A 15,298-nucleotide genomic window follows, 5' to 3' on the forward strand; every position below is an offset into this window, starting at 1 on the left:
GCCTGTTTCTCATCAAACTGTTAACACCTGTGAATCATGTAAAACGCCTCTCAGGTCAAACAGGATGTATCAAGTGAAGCTTGTCTGAACCACTTCACAGTGTTTCGCATCTTGAAAGCATGTCAGCTATTTATAAAAACTGCTAAAAGATTCTATTTTGCCTATAAGGAATCCATTTAGCTATTGAATATTTAGCTATATAATTACAACTATTTAGTTATATAATAAATGTTCACACCATCTCGTCCCTTGCAGCTGCCACCTGTACTCTGAACTTCTTTCTCAGACAGCAACTGAAATATTCTCTGATGTTGGTTGTTGGGTTGTTTGGTTTTTTTTAAACTGTCAGTAATTAAAAATTTTGATTCCAGTGTCAATTTGCTGCCCGTTTCTATCATAAATAATTCATGAAACAGTACCTAGTAATCTGTTCAGCCAGTCTGCAGGAATATTGAGGAAGATTTTTTCCATCAACTCAGACACGACATGAACATAAATTTCATATCCTTCATCTTCTACTGTCATCAGAGCAGGTCTAGATCAGAAAACAAAAGTCTCTTGAAAGACAGCTGCTACATTTTGGGTTTTTTATTGAAGCAAAATTTCTGAAAGTAAGACAATTTAATATTACTCTGCAACATAACACCAAGAACTCGAAAACCAAGAAAATCTCTATGCGCTCATCTGTCAAATCTGATGCACTGGAATCAGTTTGAGGTGTATATACTGAATTTACTACTCAATGTTAAAGTAACTTCTAAAGTAAGCCTTACTTTAAGACAAATGCTGGAAAAAATGCTTTATGACTTGTCTTCCTTGGAAGACAATGAGAAATGCACTGTTATAAGTGTTATTTATGGCTCTGAACTTTAAGTATAAATGTTTATATCTAAGTATATGTACCTACAAATATACAGTGGGTACATATCATATTGAAATGCAAAGTAGGGAGATGAGCTCAGGTGGATCATTTGGAATTGTATCATCTGTATCAACATCACCCAACATAATCTGTCTTAATACATCACTTTATAGCCACATAATACCAAGGTACTATGAAAAATACCAAATCATTTCACAAACCACTAAACAAATACAAAAATCCTTCACTGGAAATACTACTAAGGTGATGGATTCTTATTAATCTAATCGGAGTAAAATTTCAGTGCAAAAATGACAGGCTTTTCTCTGAAAAAGTTGGGTATGTAAGTTCCACAAGCTGAGTTCACATGCTGAGAGTACAAACATCAGAAATCTATCATTTTTCTACCACCTTTTCTGAAGAAGCAAATTGAGGTCCTTCAGGCCCATTGAGAGTCTATAATCTTATGAAAGAATGTGGGAACCTTTCCAGTTAAGAAAAAAAAACTCTTCACACTTAATCCTCCCTGATAGGAAAACAAACAGCATATAAACTTAAAGATGCAAGACTTTTGCTTACAGGAAAAATACTAATTCCCTACCTTGTTAGATAAAGAGGATATTAGTATTTAAGCCAATGATTCATTAAACTCACTATGAAAGAGTTTAGAAAGAATTTGAGAAAGAATTTAGATAGAAAATTTACATATTCTACAATTCTATTACATCCGTGACCGTCTGAACTAACTTTCTCTAGCTACACATCTTTCAAGTCACTATGATACAATTTGAAAGCCCAAGATAAATTTAAAAATTGAACAATTACTTAATAACAATGTTCCTACATCAACTGGATCCGCTTAGTTTATTTTCTCTAAGTGTGAATGTATGTGTCTCACAGTGCCATCTGGTGATAACTCAGTATTTCTGCTCTCTGAGAATGCTGATTGAAAACATTTATCAATGTTATTTCTGCAAGGCTAAAACTGATTATTCAGTTTAAAAATATGGTTCTGCATTCACACGATTTCAAACTCAGGCTAGAACAAGACTCTAAGTTTTCCTTTTGTCCTCAAGCTTCTACTCCATCTTAGCTTCATCTCACACAGTACTGGGTAAACATCATGTCTGTATGACATAGTATTCAAAGAAATCAAAAAGTTACAATTTAAACTAAGAATATTACATACAAATAACAGCAATATAATACAGCAATTCAGGAAAAACTCCTTGAACATTCACTTTCACTTAAAAAGACAAGGACTGCTTACCACACCTTAAATAAAGAATTTTATATATAGGGGAACTTAAAATGGAGAAAGTTGCAGTTTACTTCCCTAATAGTAAATAGTATTTTAGCTTTATTTTGTTTACCTGTAGAATGTTTTTACTTTGTTGTATGGCAAACATCTAATACATTGCTTGTAGATCATGTTCTCATCTGCCTGCAGTTCCAAACCACATTTGGCACAACCTGAATATGTAATCATAGGCAGAGAAGCTAAAACACACTCCAGTGAAGTGTCAGCAGAGAAGATGAGTTGCTTGTACTGACCAGTTGAAATGGTAAACTTCAATTCTAAGATATGGGCTTTCACTTGAATCACTCCTACAAAAAGAAGTTCAATCAAATATGAATTCAGTTTTATTTATAACTGAAAGCAAAAGCAAGAGCTGCAGCTGATTCAAAACCAACATCACTATCAATAAAACTTTCTGCCTTTTTTTCCCTTTAGTAACACATGCTCATATTTTTAGAGATATTTTATGTAAGGAAAAATCACCGTGGTTAAATACTATTTTAAAAATGTACAGAAGTACTACCTACATTTTCAGGTAGTATTGCTGTAGATGCCTCTACAGAAGTGCCTGAATAAGACAACAAAATTGTGCAGATAATTTCCAAGTGATTTTCTTTCCACTAATTCAGAGACACTGAAAAGCACAGCTTTAACAATTTAGCTTTCCATTATTTTAACATAAACCAGAGTTAAATGCTGCAACACCAACTTTAGTTACTTCCTAGAATTTAACACCAACCTAGCAATCTTTTAGGTTTATCTAGGAGGAGGTGACTGTGTAAAATGTTTTCTTTGTTCTTTTGTAAGAAGTTTTCAATAGCAGTAGCTATTTTACTCTTGATTTAGAGAGTTCTAGTTTTGGAGAAATACTATTTGACAAACTTTCAGTGATTAATCATATAATTACAAGGCTGGTTGGTGTGGATAACTAAAGCCAGCATTTCTCCCTATGTTCCAAAGCTGTCCTTGTATGGTACCACATACCCCACCTATCTCACCACTGGGCTCATGAGATGAAGGCTGCATTAGTTCTGTTGAGTAGTGAGCAGCAGCCTCCAGAATAAATTCAGACTCCCAGACCTGTGCTACCTTAAAACATAAGCATTTTACTTCACCAACAGAGCATCTATTCTGCTTAGTTAAGCATTGCACAACAGAGACTACAGAACCACGGATAACAGTTACCTGAGCATTTTTCCTCCAAGTGTGCAGAGAGCTTTGTCAACTGCATGAGGGATGTTTGGCTTTTCTGAAACTTTTCTTTAAATTCAATTGCCCTTTTGTCATCATCAAACAAGCACTCACAGGATGACCATGGAGTTGTGTGCAGTTCCAAGTCACCTGAGACAGAACTACGTTGGACCAGAAGGTATTTGAAGTCCCATATGTGATCTATTGAACAAAAAAAGCAAACAGAAGAGTTTATTTTCTTATACTGTGGCTAATTTAAAGCAAGCCAAAGTCACTTACAAGTTTTAGTATTTTCCTATTTTGGACTAGAGTCTGATTTTTGGTGGTAACATCCTAAAACTTCAAGCCCATGAAAAATGCGCTGTCAGATGCACTGTTTTACAGTGAAATACTTCCAAAAAATTGTCTGAGCATTCATCTAGTTTCATGCACCTCATATCTGACTAGAGATCTTGCAGCTCTCAAGAACTGGGTATGCTTCAGTCCAAAGGAATGTTTCAGGCAGTAACACTACAGCAACACCGAGAGAAAATCCAAACAGGAGGAAACAGACAGTTGGCAAGAGGGGATATACAGAAATAAGGGACAGAGTCTAACTAGGGAACAAGATTTGGCTGATACCTGAATTAAACTATTACTGAGATCTTCAACATTCCCCTGTTGACTAAAAATCTATCAGAAACATGAGTAAACTATAAGTAATCAAGTTTACAGAAATGTATTTAATGAAGTACATCTTTATTTTTTGGCAATCTAAACCAGGTGAGTGTAAATCATGAACTGAATGTCTGATGACTGTGTACTGGAAGTCCAAACTGATTTTTAGCAAGAGATGAAAAATAAGTGATATTTAGATGTCTCCATACCTTCCTCTACAAGACTAAGAAGTTTCTAATCTGCTCATACAACCAGTAAACACATAGCAGAGCTGTGGTACAACTCCTGCCAAGGACTTTGCGGACATCGTGGTTCTCCTGTAGCCCACTCACACTATTTAGCTGCTGTACTGTGTATGCTTTAGTATCCTGTGAATTTATCTTTTTGGCTGCCTTACTGGAATCAAATGTTCATGGTTTGTACACAAGTATTTGAACAATCACTCATCTTGAATTTCAAATAATCGTTTAATCATAAAAATGCCAACTGCCAGATGCACAGAACACTAGCTGGAGAATAAGACACAAGGTTTACAAACACAAACAATACTACAGAGATCTACATGTTACACTTTTCCATTTTAAGCATCAGAAAATTGTATATTGTTGTGTCTAATAAATTACCTTTGGTATCCTCTTTTTGCAGCTACCAAAAAAAAAAATCAAATTCTCTATTTTTAAAAGTAATATTCTAGATGACTAAATTATGTAAGATTTCTAAGCATCTAACAACCAGTATACACCTGCTAACACTCAAGTATGCACAAAAATAAGAGCCATGTAGACATTACATAGAAAAGTTATTGCTTGAATTGGACCATTTTCTTCAAGTAGTTTAAAAGGTTAAGTCTTGCAGTTAAAATGATTTCCAGGAATGGAGATTACTTATAAATTGAAGTAGAACTGGCAGAATTCAGAGTGTCAGAATTTAACAGGTAAAGATTCACTATGAAGTTGTTTAACCTTTATGGATTTTATCTTATACTGTATGAAAACTGGCTTTTTAGGCAGGCATATTCAGCATTTCAAGTAATACACCATTTACTTCCTAAGTGTATCCATTGATCAGAAGTATAAACTGAAGTTATCAATTTAACAAAAACCTACTTTCACTTATTTTTAAAGAACAAAGCCAGGAAAAAGTCAAAATTTGGTAACGGTCAGTCACTGCTGAAACACAAGCTATGTAGTTATTGCAAGAGATGGTTTTAGGCAGTTACAGCCAGACTAGATTGCAAGACCATCAGGATATAAAGCCTGACACTGCAGCAAGGTGGAAAGCAGAGAATGAACATCAGAAGTAGAAAAAAACAGCAATTCATGCTAAACTTGACACTGATAAGGAAGATCCAGCAAAACTGGTAATAGTTAACACTCATGGTTTTTAATAGTTAGATAACTAGGCATAAGTGCATCTTGTCTCTAGATTTAAATTTTTAAATATTTATGTCTTCTAAGGTAAGTGCATTCAAATTCTGCTGCTGATGGCATTGCTCCTGAACAGAGGAGACATGTTAGAATTGCTATCAGACATGTCACCCTTGCAAGGGAAGTATTTAAAGGTTGAATAGCAAATGTTACCAGCTGAACATATTAAAGATATTAACACAAAAATCCTTCTACAGCAACCAACAGGTACAAGGTCTTTACCTTTTTTCCTTTGAAGTTGAGGGCACCAGGCAGCCCCTGCTCCCCAGAGAACCATCCTATAGCGTTGATCTCTGTTCTGTTCTACTGTTAGAATAATTTTTCTTTGCCTGCCACCTTTGTAGCTATACACAGATTCTGAAAAAATTGAAATTACATTAATTCTACAGTAAAAAGCATGTAACCCCAGTATTAAGGTGAAATCATGTTGCTATCGTATTTTACAGTGCAATTACAAGGAAAGAAGAATACACCTACTATTTCTTCAGGAAAGAAAACCATGAATCTAGTTTGAGGCAGTGCATAAAGTAGATTAATTTACTTTTATCCACCTAAATACTCAGCAACTGGACACCTCCCTCTGAAACAACAGATATCTGAGCATCTTTCAGCTCCCACTCATCCTGGCTTGCATTGAGTAGAAACAAATTTTACTCAATCTCTCAGCAACTGATTGTCAAAATTGAAAGTTAAAGTTCCTGTAACTTCTGTGGAATACACTGAAAAAAACCACTTCTCTAGAATTTTTCACATAAAAGAAAACCATAGTCATGTACAAGGCACACTACAGGTATTAGGAACAGTACATATAAATTGAAACAATTAAGATCTCTATGTGACTCTTACCCAGCATACTGCCTTAGTTCCACACTAAAACCACAGTATCTTTAATAAAAAAATAACTTTTCAACAAGACTTCTTGCATTAAATATCTAACAGTTCTGAGATTCACATACTATAGCAAATTATGAAGATTTCTATCTTCAAAATTCTCCACTTATAATGAATAAATATGATATTGACAGTGTGGGTAAAAGTTTGAATCTTACTAATACAAGTCGATAGTGCAATATGAACAAATTTACGTGCAAAGCTTGAAGTCAAGCACCGAGAACATTTTGCCTTGCAAAATTACTACTTAAGTTTCATCTAAAGCAGAAGTTGAAGACCAGTGCATGAACTTACCTGTTAATACAGCAATGTCGAGAATTTTCAGGATTGAGTGCACCAGTGTGTTTGGCTGGAGCTGATCTAGCTGCATATACTGAACACTATCCAGTCTCTGAACTTGTCTTTGTGGAATGTCTCTGAAGTGTGGAAATTCTGATGATATGTACGCCAATAAGCCACGGAGAACACCACAATCCCCTACAGGATAAACTTATATGAAAAAAAAGTCAAAATTACATACTATTCTTCATGCTTAAAAGTATAAAACTTGCTGCTTGGAACATATTTACACTCACAAAATCAAAACTGTTTCAGAACAATTTTAAGGCAAGAAAACCTTGAGATGTGTAACACGATCTGAAATTAAACTGTACTTCACCTGCCTCCTCTTGATAGCTTAACTTCGTGATGTTAAGTACGATACTTTAAATTACACTAAATATAGCAAAGAAATCTTGTCTCATAGCTTGGTAAGAAGAATAGCTGTTTTTGACCATTTACATCAGAATCTGCCTCAAACAGCTGGCAATAACGGACATCACGAAGACAGTAAGAACAATGCAATCATGGTGGTACTTCCACTGTATTTTTTCCTTAGTCTCCCATAATGAATTACTTTCCCTGGATGGATCTACTTACTCTTTAAGCCTCTGAAGTTTTTGCAAAAAGTTTAATCCTTGTGCAATTTCAGACATCAAATGGGCAAGTCCCGGGATAACTGCTCTTTCTTAAACTGAACTCACAGAACTCAATTTTTCAGAGTTTTGAGTGGTAACCACCAAACTTTACCATAAACTCCACATGCCTATCTGATGTCATTATGTCCACATGTTGTCCACAGGTGTTCCTGTCAAACTTTTCTATAGTGTTTTGTACCTCTCAGTTGCACATATTTCCATTTTATTCCACGTGTGAGGCATTGCCAGCAAAACAGAATACTTTAAATAGCTATTTTACTGTGATTTTCACGGAAACTTATACACTATAATCTTACATTCTTCTGGATTGAGAGTTGAGCAGTTCCCCAGATTCAGTAACTGACTGGTAAACGTAGATTGAAGCATGATTTCTCCACACCAAAGATTCTCATACATCATTATATCTGCAACAAAAAAGCAACCTCATCAGCTCACGTATCAACAATATTGAAGTGTATCATATTTTCTCATTACTTTGATGTAATTCTTAAATTCATTAGCCTCCTAGCAGGCATTGTTTAAGTGAAGTGGGTGACCATATTGGATAAATTATTATTGTACAAACTTCAAAATGAGTAGTACAGTACTAGGCTTACCTAGAAACACTTTTAACATATTTTGCAATAAGAATGTCTAAGCAGAAAAGAAAAAGCACAACTTGTCTACAATTTCTTTGAAACATCCATCTTTGAGCACTTAAAGAACTCTTAACAAAGAGAAATAAGTACCTTAAACTGTAGAAGTATTCAAACAATTTGATATAGTTTAACTTTTTTGCATATTGCCAAACCTAAATGGCCGGATTGCTAACAAGTTCTGGGCCACTCCGGCCCCAAATTAGGTGCAATATTGTTTTTGAAGTATTGCATTTGCTCACAAGCTGTGTTCTCTTGAAGAGAGGGTTTTGCTCCTGCTAGGTACTAAAGAGTACAAAGGAATTATCAAGAGGAATCTACATTATTAGTTGACATGTTATGAAAGAGGTAAACTACAAACAGCATTTTGTGTTTCTGCAGTCTCTGTTGGTTACCAATTCACAACATGATCCATCTCAAGATGCTACTGCTATGTTACAAAGTCCTTCACAGGAGGAAGAATATTTCCCATCTTGAGACTGAACTTCACATCACAATTTTTGGTCTACCTGCTGGTCCAACAGCAGAGAGTTCAAAAGAAGTCTAAAAGTCAAACAACTAGCACATCTGGTTTCTAGTAGCACTTGTACTTTTCCAGAACAACTGTTGTAAGACACTGACACCTTCCAGAATACATCTGACTACCCATGGCACTGCTGTAGTGTCAATGCATGGCTGTGTCTGTGGGCAAACCTCTATGGGACAGTCAGTGTTCCACTGGCAGCATGACTGAGAGTTCAAAGTGATTATGAACAGTGCAAGCGATGCAAGAAAGATACTCACAAATGCTTAGCCATAGTTCCAAATTACTTGTTACACATTCTTCTACTTTAACCAGAAGTTTAAAACTTCTACTGCTACTTTAAACTTCTACTTTAATACTTTTAAAGATCCACATTTTAAAAAGGCAAATAAAAGAACTCTCACCTGTAAGCAGTACAACATCCCCAGGAAACACAGTGAGGGACCAAAATGCAGCACCACGCCACAGCACCACCTTTCTCTCAGTTTCTGACTGGTCAATAACAACAATTGTTGCTACAGGAACTTTACATGGAGATTTTGGTCTAGTCTTTATTTGTATTTCTTTGATATGACAAGGATGTACTACTGTGACCAAAACATTGTACTTTTGATTTTTGCAGCAGCAATTCTTAAGTGATGATAGTTTCTTCTGAAGTTTCTTGAACTCTGTCATCCTCTCTTGATCCACTCTAATACCAGGACCAGGTGGAGAAGAATTCAATTTAGCTCTCTTGGATACCAGCTGCCTTTTAAATGCTGAGTGAAAAAGATGAAAGGAATCTTCACACTTGCGGGGTCTTTTAGAAGAATTCTTATGAGAACAGTCTACTTGAGAGCACAATATTCCAGAGCTCAATGGTTCAATATGGATTTCATTTACCAAGTGCTCAGCAGGAACTTCCATTTCTTGCAATTTCCCTGTGTTTTCCTGAGCACTTCCTTCTTGTTTCGTAGCTTCAAAACAAACATTTTTCCCATCATCCTCAGAACTAAAAAGATCAAGAGAATTTGTATAGTCTTCCTTATATTCATTTTCAGCCACATTAGTACACGTTCCAACACCAGAATCAAACTGGAAGCGATCATACTGCCCTTCTTCAGGTTTTTTGCCTGCTTCTGTTTCTGACAGTTTTATGATTCTTTCCGGCATCTGACTGCGCTCCTGTGCAAGAACAGCCATCTGACTTGTTGTCACTACACTGCGAAACTCAGTATCTGTTGACACTGCAAAGTTCGAACAACCGTTTGGTGCTTTTGGTTTTGACCCTTGACTTTGTCGGAAAACCATATCCAGATATTGACCTAGATGTTCATGATGATCACTTCTGTCACCCGACTGCAGTCCCACAGACAGATTTATGCTGATCTGCTTCGTACTGGCAACCAACTCGGAAATGTCGGTGCCGTTCACTTCCGAACGACTGGCTTTTCTCTCCGTGAGGTCTGAACAGCAGCCACGTGGTGGTTTGTCTTGTCCAGCTGATTCTGTAAAGCTCTGTGGAACCTGTTGATCTGCAGCCTGATTTACATTTGCAGGTGTGTATCTATCCTTAGATATCTGACAATCAGAATAAGTTAAACTTTTGGTCTCTTCAGGTGTGCTGGCACAACTTACTGCCACGGGTACAAGAGATGTCAAACATTCTTTTGCTGCCACTGACCTTCCCTGTTCAGACTGCTGAGCGCTGCCATCCCCTGTAGGAACTGCTCTGACTACGGAGTTTCCTGCCCGGAACACTGAGGGGTCAGCAGCACCTTGGACTTTTTCAGAAGAAAGGCCACGTGCATCACACAAATAGTGCAGCTCTCTCCATTTTTCAGCAGTAGGTGCTGAACTACTTTGCTCTAACACCTCCAGTGGGCCTGGAATATGGGGTGCTCCCATAAAAACATGAATCTGAGGTCTTTTTGACATTTCTGACTGCTGTGCAAGTTTGACTTTAAATAATGTGGCTTATGCAATAAGCACAATAATAAATACTAGCAAAAGCAAAAAAAAAAAATTTTACTTTCTCCTAACAACTTCAAAAAATACCTAAAATTCAAAGGAGCATTTCACAGTTTAACTGGTAAAAACACTACTTTACTTCTTAAAGCCTATAAAAATAAATGTACAAAATCTAAAAAAAAATGGAAGTTATTTTAAAAATATTTAATATTTATTTCTTGTGTCAAACTTGCATAGAAAAATAAATTACAGTACTCCCGAGTTTCTGATTCTGATATTCGGAAACACATTATAGTGAAGTTAAAATTAAGTTTAATTATCAAGCTATTTATCTTCATTTATTATTGCTAATTAAACAGTCATATGTGAATTCATTATTCAGTACTTTGATTTTAATTCATGTGAAATAAATGCCTGTAAGAAACTTTCACAGCACAGTTAGGAGATAACTTCATCTCCCAGAAAATTACAGTTTCAACTAAATGATTAAAAACATTAGAGCCATTTAAAATTAAAGTTTGCTAGTAATGCAATACTTTACGTGCTGTTTTACAACTACTATATTAAGTGATTGGTTTAAGAAACTCAAGTGTTCAGGCTACTACTAATAAATTATAATTATTTAATAAGCACTAAGAGGTCAGTGAAATTTGAGCAGGTGATTTAGAATTTGCTTTCATTCATTTAAGTAGTATCACACGACTCAAGAAGTAGTTTTTCTAGCTACTTTAAAATAAGCCCACCTTACATAGCACAAAAGACCTTCTATTTTTTTAAATTTCTGCTATATAATTAAAAATATAATTTTAAAATATGCAGCTACAGCTACAAGTGTTCATTAAAATGCTGATGTCTAGCTACATGTTTTTGAAGTGTTCTTGCTAATAGAAGTTGCTACAATAGGTACTTCTGCAGATGTAGAGAATGCCAGAAAAAATTCAAGAGCTAATTCAGCTGTGAAGAGAAGGAAAAGAGCATTGAAACAAATACAGCATCGAAAAATATGCATTTTTTTCATTTAGCACTTATTAAATTAGCAACCATTTTCCCCACAACCCCACTAGGGGTCGATAAATCTGCATATTTCTAAAGATCACTTAACATGGAAAAACTATAAACATCCTGAAACACTGATCTCTGGTATATTATTGGTGTCACTGGAAAAGCAATATACAACCACTAAAATTAGATATGGCAAAATTCAAAGGTGGTACAAAACACAGTAACTATCTGCATTCAGTTTTATACTCATTAAAAAATGAATGCTTAAAACATTGGAATACCCAAACTTCTGTAGTCGTACATTTAAATTTAGTCTCATAAGAATGTAACTTTTAAAGGACAATTCTCAAACCTGTGAAAGCTTTCAGTTATGTAAAGAATGGCAATACATAAATAAGCAGAAAGACAGAATTTACAGTTCAACACTAAAATAATGGATCAGGTAAGGGAAAGATAAAGTAAAGTGATAGTGAGGTTGAACCCCTAAGGAATTGATGTTAGTAAGTTCTGCAGATAAAAGGCTACTCAATACATGACATAAAAACAAGTTCAGTAATAAATCTATGACCAACAGAAAATGTTTTGATTAGTTTAAATGAACTTCAGAAGTGTAACCTAAGTGATGAGATTAAATAATTTCTTCCATTTAAAAATATCTAAGTTTATTGGTAACTTTTTCATTGTGATTACCTTGTGATTTCATTTGTGATTACCGTGGTTACAGCCTTTACAAATGGGTATCTTTCTTAATTAGGTACACTAAAGTATAACAATATGTCTCTTAATAAGGAGGTTCAAATGAATAAAAGGTTCAAATGGATTCCAAAATATTTAGTGCACATATGTTCTATAGAATAGATGTTGAACTGTAGAATTCTGACACAAGCCCATGCCATTTCAACCTCTTTTGTTCTATAGCACATTTTAAATGAGTTCATTCAGTACTTCAATTCTTGAGTTCTGTGGACACTGGAATGCTAATTTAGCTGTTAAATAGTTAAGATAATTAGAACACTATGTGGCCATCTTACAACCTGGAGTTGCAAGACCTTTCAGAGACTTGTAGTCATAGAAAAGGTAGTGCTTAGGATGTCGTAGTGTAAAGTATTCAGAATTAAAATAAAAAAAAACTGTCAAGTGTCCTAGATTACTTTGTATATAAAATGCAGGACTTCATATACTGTACTGGAGCAAATTTCTGCACTTTATAGCTTGAAGTCTAACAAAGGAAAGAGTGACAAAGGAAATCTTTTAGACAATTATATATTTCATGGGCTAAACGTATCACTTCAATACTTGAAGTTCAGTATAACGGAAGATCCCAGAAAGGCAGCTGTACTTCACTCTACTTCCAGACATATCCTGTATCATATTTCAAGTGTATTCTTCCTATAATCAGGGTTGAACAATTAATTAACCAGTTAAGACCTGAAGGAGAACCATCACTGAAGAATCAAATAATAAGCATTGGGTTTTTTGTTTGTAATTCTGTCTACTCCCCATATTAAGCTCATGGAAAATTAGATTTGTTTTTTTAATTCCCAAGCACTGCTATACCATTTTTAACCAAAAGCATTACCAATTTATGAAAATAACAAAATGTAAATGTAAACATATCATAATAGCCCCAGACTTTCTTCTCTCTCTCTCTACATATATACACACACAAACATTACACTCAAAGTCTTTATGCAGAGTCTGAATTGAACAAAGCTGTTATTTTGGCATACTTGAAAGAGGCAACTACTGTGCCCCTTACACTTTTCTCCCTTGAGGATTTCCATTTGAGAACCTGGAAGATTTTGGCACAGTCTCACAGCATAGTCTAAACCAGCTAATTCCTATTGCGACCGCAGTAATTAGGACTCAAGTTACGGCAGGCATGACACTGCCAAATATAACTGAAAAATTTCTGCTTTTTCTTCCAAAAAGCCTCATCTTTTTACATTTACATTTATGAACACACATCTGTGACCAATATTAAGGGGTACTTTGAAAATACTTTTCTTTTTAGACGAGTATCCAAGTATTTCCTTTTATAAACACACCTTATACCTTGCTAGCATTGACATGAAAAAGATGTATGAATTGTAAGTGATGTCTTGCTACAGTAGTAAAACAAAATAAACTGAACACTGCAAAAATCTACTACCATAAACATATAGGGACAACTGGTATCATTAGGCAACTGCATTTCCCTGAGATAGATTAAACTGAATTTATAATAGAAGGATGTCTACGCCAGTCTTCTAGTAGACTGATGAATTTAAGATGTGAGCCTCCATGCAAATGTGTTCTGAATAAATATCTGGTAAATAAGAACACATCTGTAACAGTATTGCATATAAAACGTGAAATGTTTGCCAATTGAGAAGTCAACAATACTTTAACAGGAAAACACTTTCTAAAACAAAAATAATTTCTCTATCTTGGTAAAAGTCCAGTTATACAGTAATTTATGAGCCTCTCATTTTAAGTATCACTGCTCTTTTGGTTCTTGTCATGTTTAAAGACTAGTGAGTTACATACAGATTCAGAAAGTTTTCCTTAACTTTCCAGTTCCGTAACTTCTCTGAACTTAGGATTTGCTTTCTTTATTCATATTTTGCAGTGCCAGTATATTCAAGGCCAGGTTGGATGGGGCCCTGAGCAACCTGGTCTAGTGAAAGGTGTACCTGTCCAAGGCAGGGGAGCTGAAACTGGATGATCTTTAAGATCCCTTCCAACCCAAGCCTTTCTATGATTACACCAAAGCAATCAAATCTTTAGGTTAATTATGAATTTTTTCAACTAAAATATAATTTATATTTTCAAAACCTAAAATTTACATTTTTCTTACAATACTTAGAGCTTAGGAATGGTACGTGACCTCTGCCTACTTTCTGGTTCACATAATAAGTCCACTACCAAATCATCTCCATTAGCAATTTTCAAGTGACTTTTTAGATCAAAGATACTAAACTCCTTCCTATACGAGGAAACATCAGTACCTAAAATCATTTAAGTCTGTAAATCAGAAAGAAAAATAAATTAAAGTTTACCTAAATTCTCTGTATGCAAAACTGTGTACAGAACCTTTGTTACGATGCTCTAGAACGGAATTATTACTGTTTTAATGAGTTTTGTTAATGAAGTTCTGGGCCCTGTTTTAAATAAAAAGTCTGAAAGAACAATTCATTGTAGATCTCAAAAAAATAAGCAAAATATCTATCAATCCTATTAGCATTTTATACTGTAATTAAGTTATTTGTGGGCAGACGGGGTTAACTACACCACAGATAACAGGAGCTAAAGCTCATAAAGATACAACTGAAACCTGAATGCACATACCCATTATATCTGTTAATTATTACACCATTTCCTAATTTGTGGAAAGGTGCTCTATTCCTAATAGCCAATGAAAGCCTAGCTTTTTATCTCTGAAATGGTCAGAGTCTGATTGACGGGTCAATGATCTATTAAAAACCAGTAACTACACCAGCAAGGTTTACATTTGCAAGACACTGCAACTGAGGTTTAATATACCTATTACAAGAAATCCAATATGCTTCATAATGTATTTCCTCCAATCTAAACACTAAGACAGGAATTCTAAATTTAAAGGTTTTTTAAATGAACCATTATTAATAGATTGTTAATCTGTAGTGATTTGCTACACATGGAACAAAATTAAAAACAGCTTTAAAAATCCTCTTCCAATAGTTACTCCAGAAATGTTGTGTGATGCTACATATATGACCTTAAAGTACCCCTAAAATACTTCAGAAATATTCATTACTTTTATTCCATATTTCACTATTCATCAGTAGTATTCACTCACCATGATAATCACCAAGCATTAGGCCAAGGTAACTTAAGAGGGTGACATAGCTTCAGCTTCCTA

General features: G+C 35.0%; 1 protein-coding gene across 6 annotated transcripts in view; it reads right to left on the reverse strand.

The window, feature by feature from the left end:
* The window catches only part of SHLD2 (shieldin complex subunit 2), a 45,890-nt gene that overhangs the window by 12,893 nt on the left and 17,699 nt on the right, over positions 1 to 15,298 (reverse strand). For 5 of the 6 annotated variants that reach the window (XR_004358388.1, XM_032695543.1, XM_032695542.1 and 2 more), the window contains 7 exons: positions 8,868 to 11,367; positions 7,602 to 7,709; positions 6,623 to 6,817; positions 5,660 to 5,794; positions 3,348 to 3,554; positions 2,236 to 2,470; positions 420 to 535 (listed from right to left, as the gene is read on the reverse strand). Coding sequence is in view for 5 of the 6 variants with exons in the window: in XM_032695543.1 (XP_032551434.1) it covers positions 420 to 535; positions 2,236 to 2,470; positions 3,348 to 3,554; positions 5,660 to 5,794; positions 6,623 to 6,817; positions 7,602 to 7,709; positions 8,868 to 10,380 (2,509 nt within the window). In the remaining variant the exon portion in view is untranslated. The remainder of the gene's footprint in view (positions 1 to 419; positions 536 to 2,235; positions 2,471 to 3,347; positions 3,555 to 5,659; positions 5,795 to 6,622; positions 6,818 to 7,601; positions 7,710 to 8,867; positions 11,368 to 15,298) is intronic. The other variant, XM_032695546.1, reaches the window with a different exon arrangement.

The sequence above is a fragment of the Chiroxiphia lanceolata genome, chromosome 8 (assembly GCF_009829145.1).
Source record: "Chiroxiphia lanceolata isolate bChiLan1 chromosome 8, bChiLan1.pri, whole genome shotgun sequence".
Classification (NCBI taxonomy): Eukaryota; Metazoa; Chordata; class Aves; order Passeriformes; family Pipridae; genus Chiroxiphia; species Chiroxiphia lanceolata.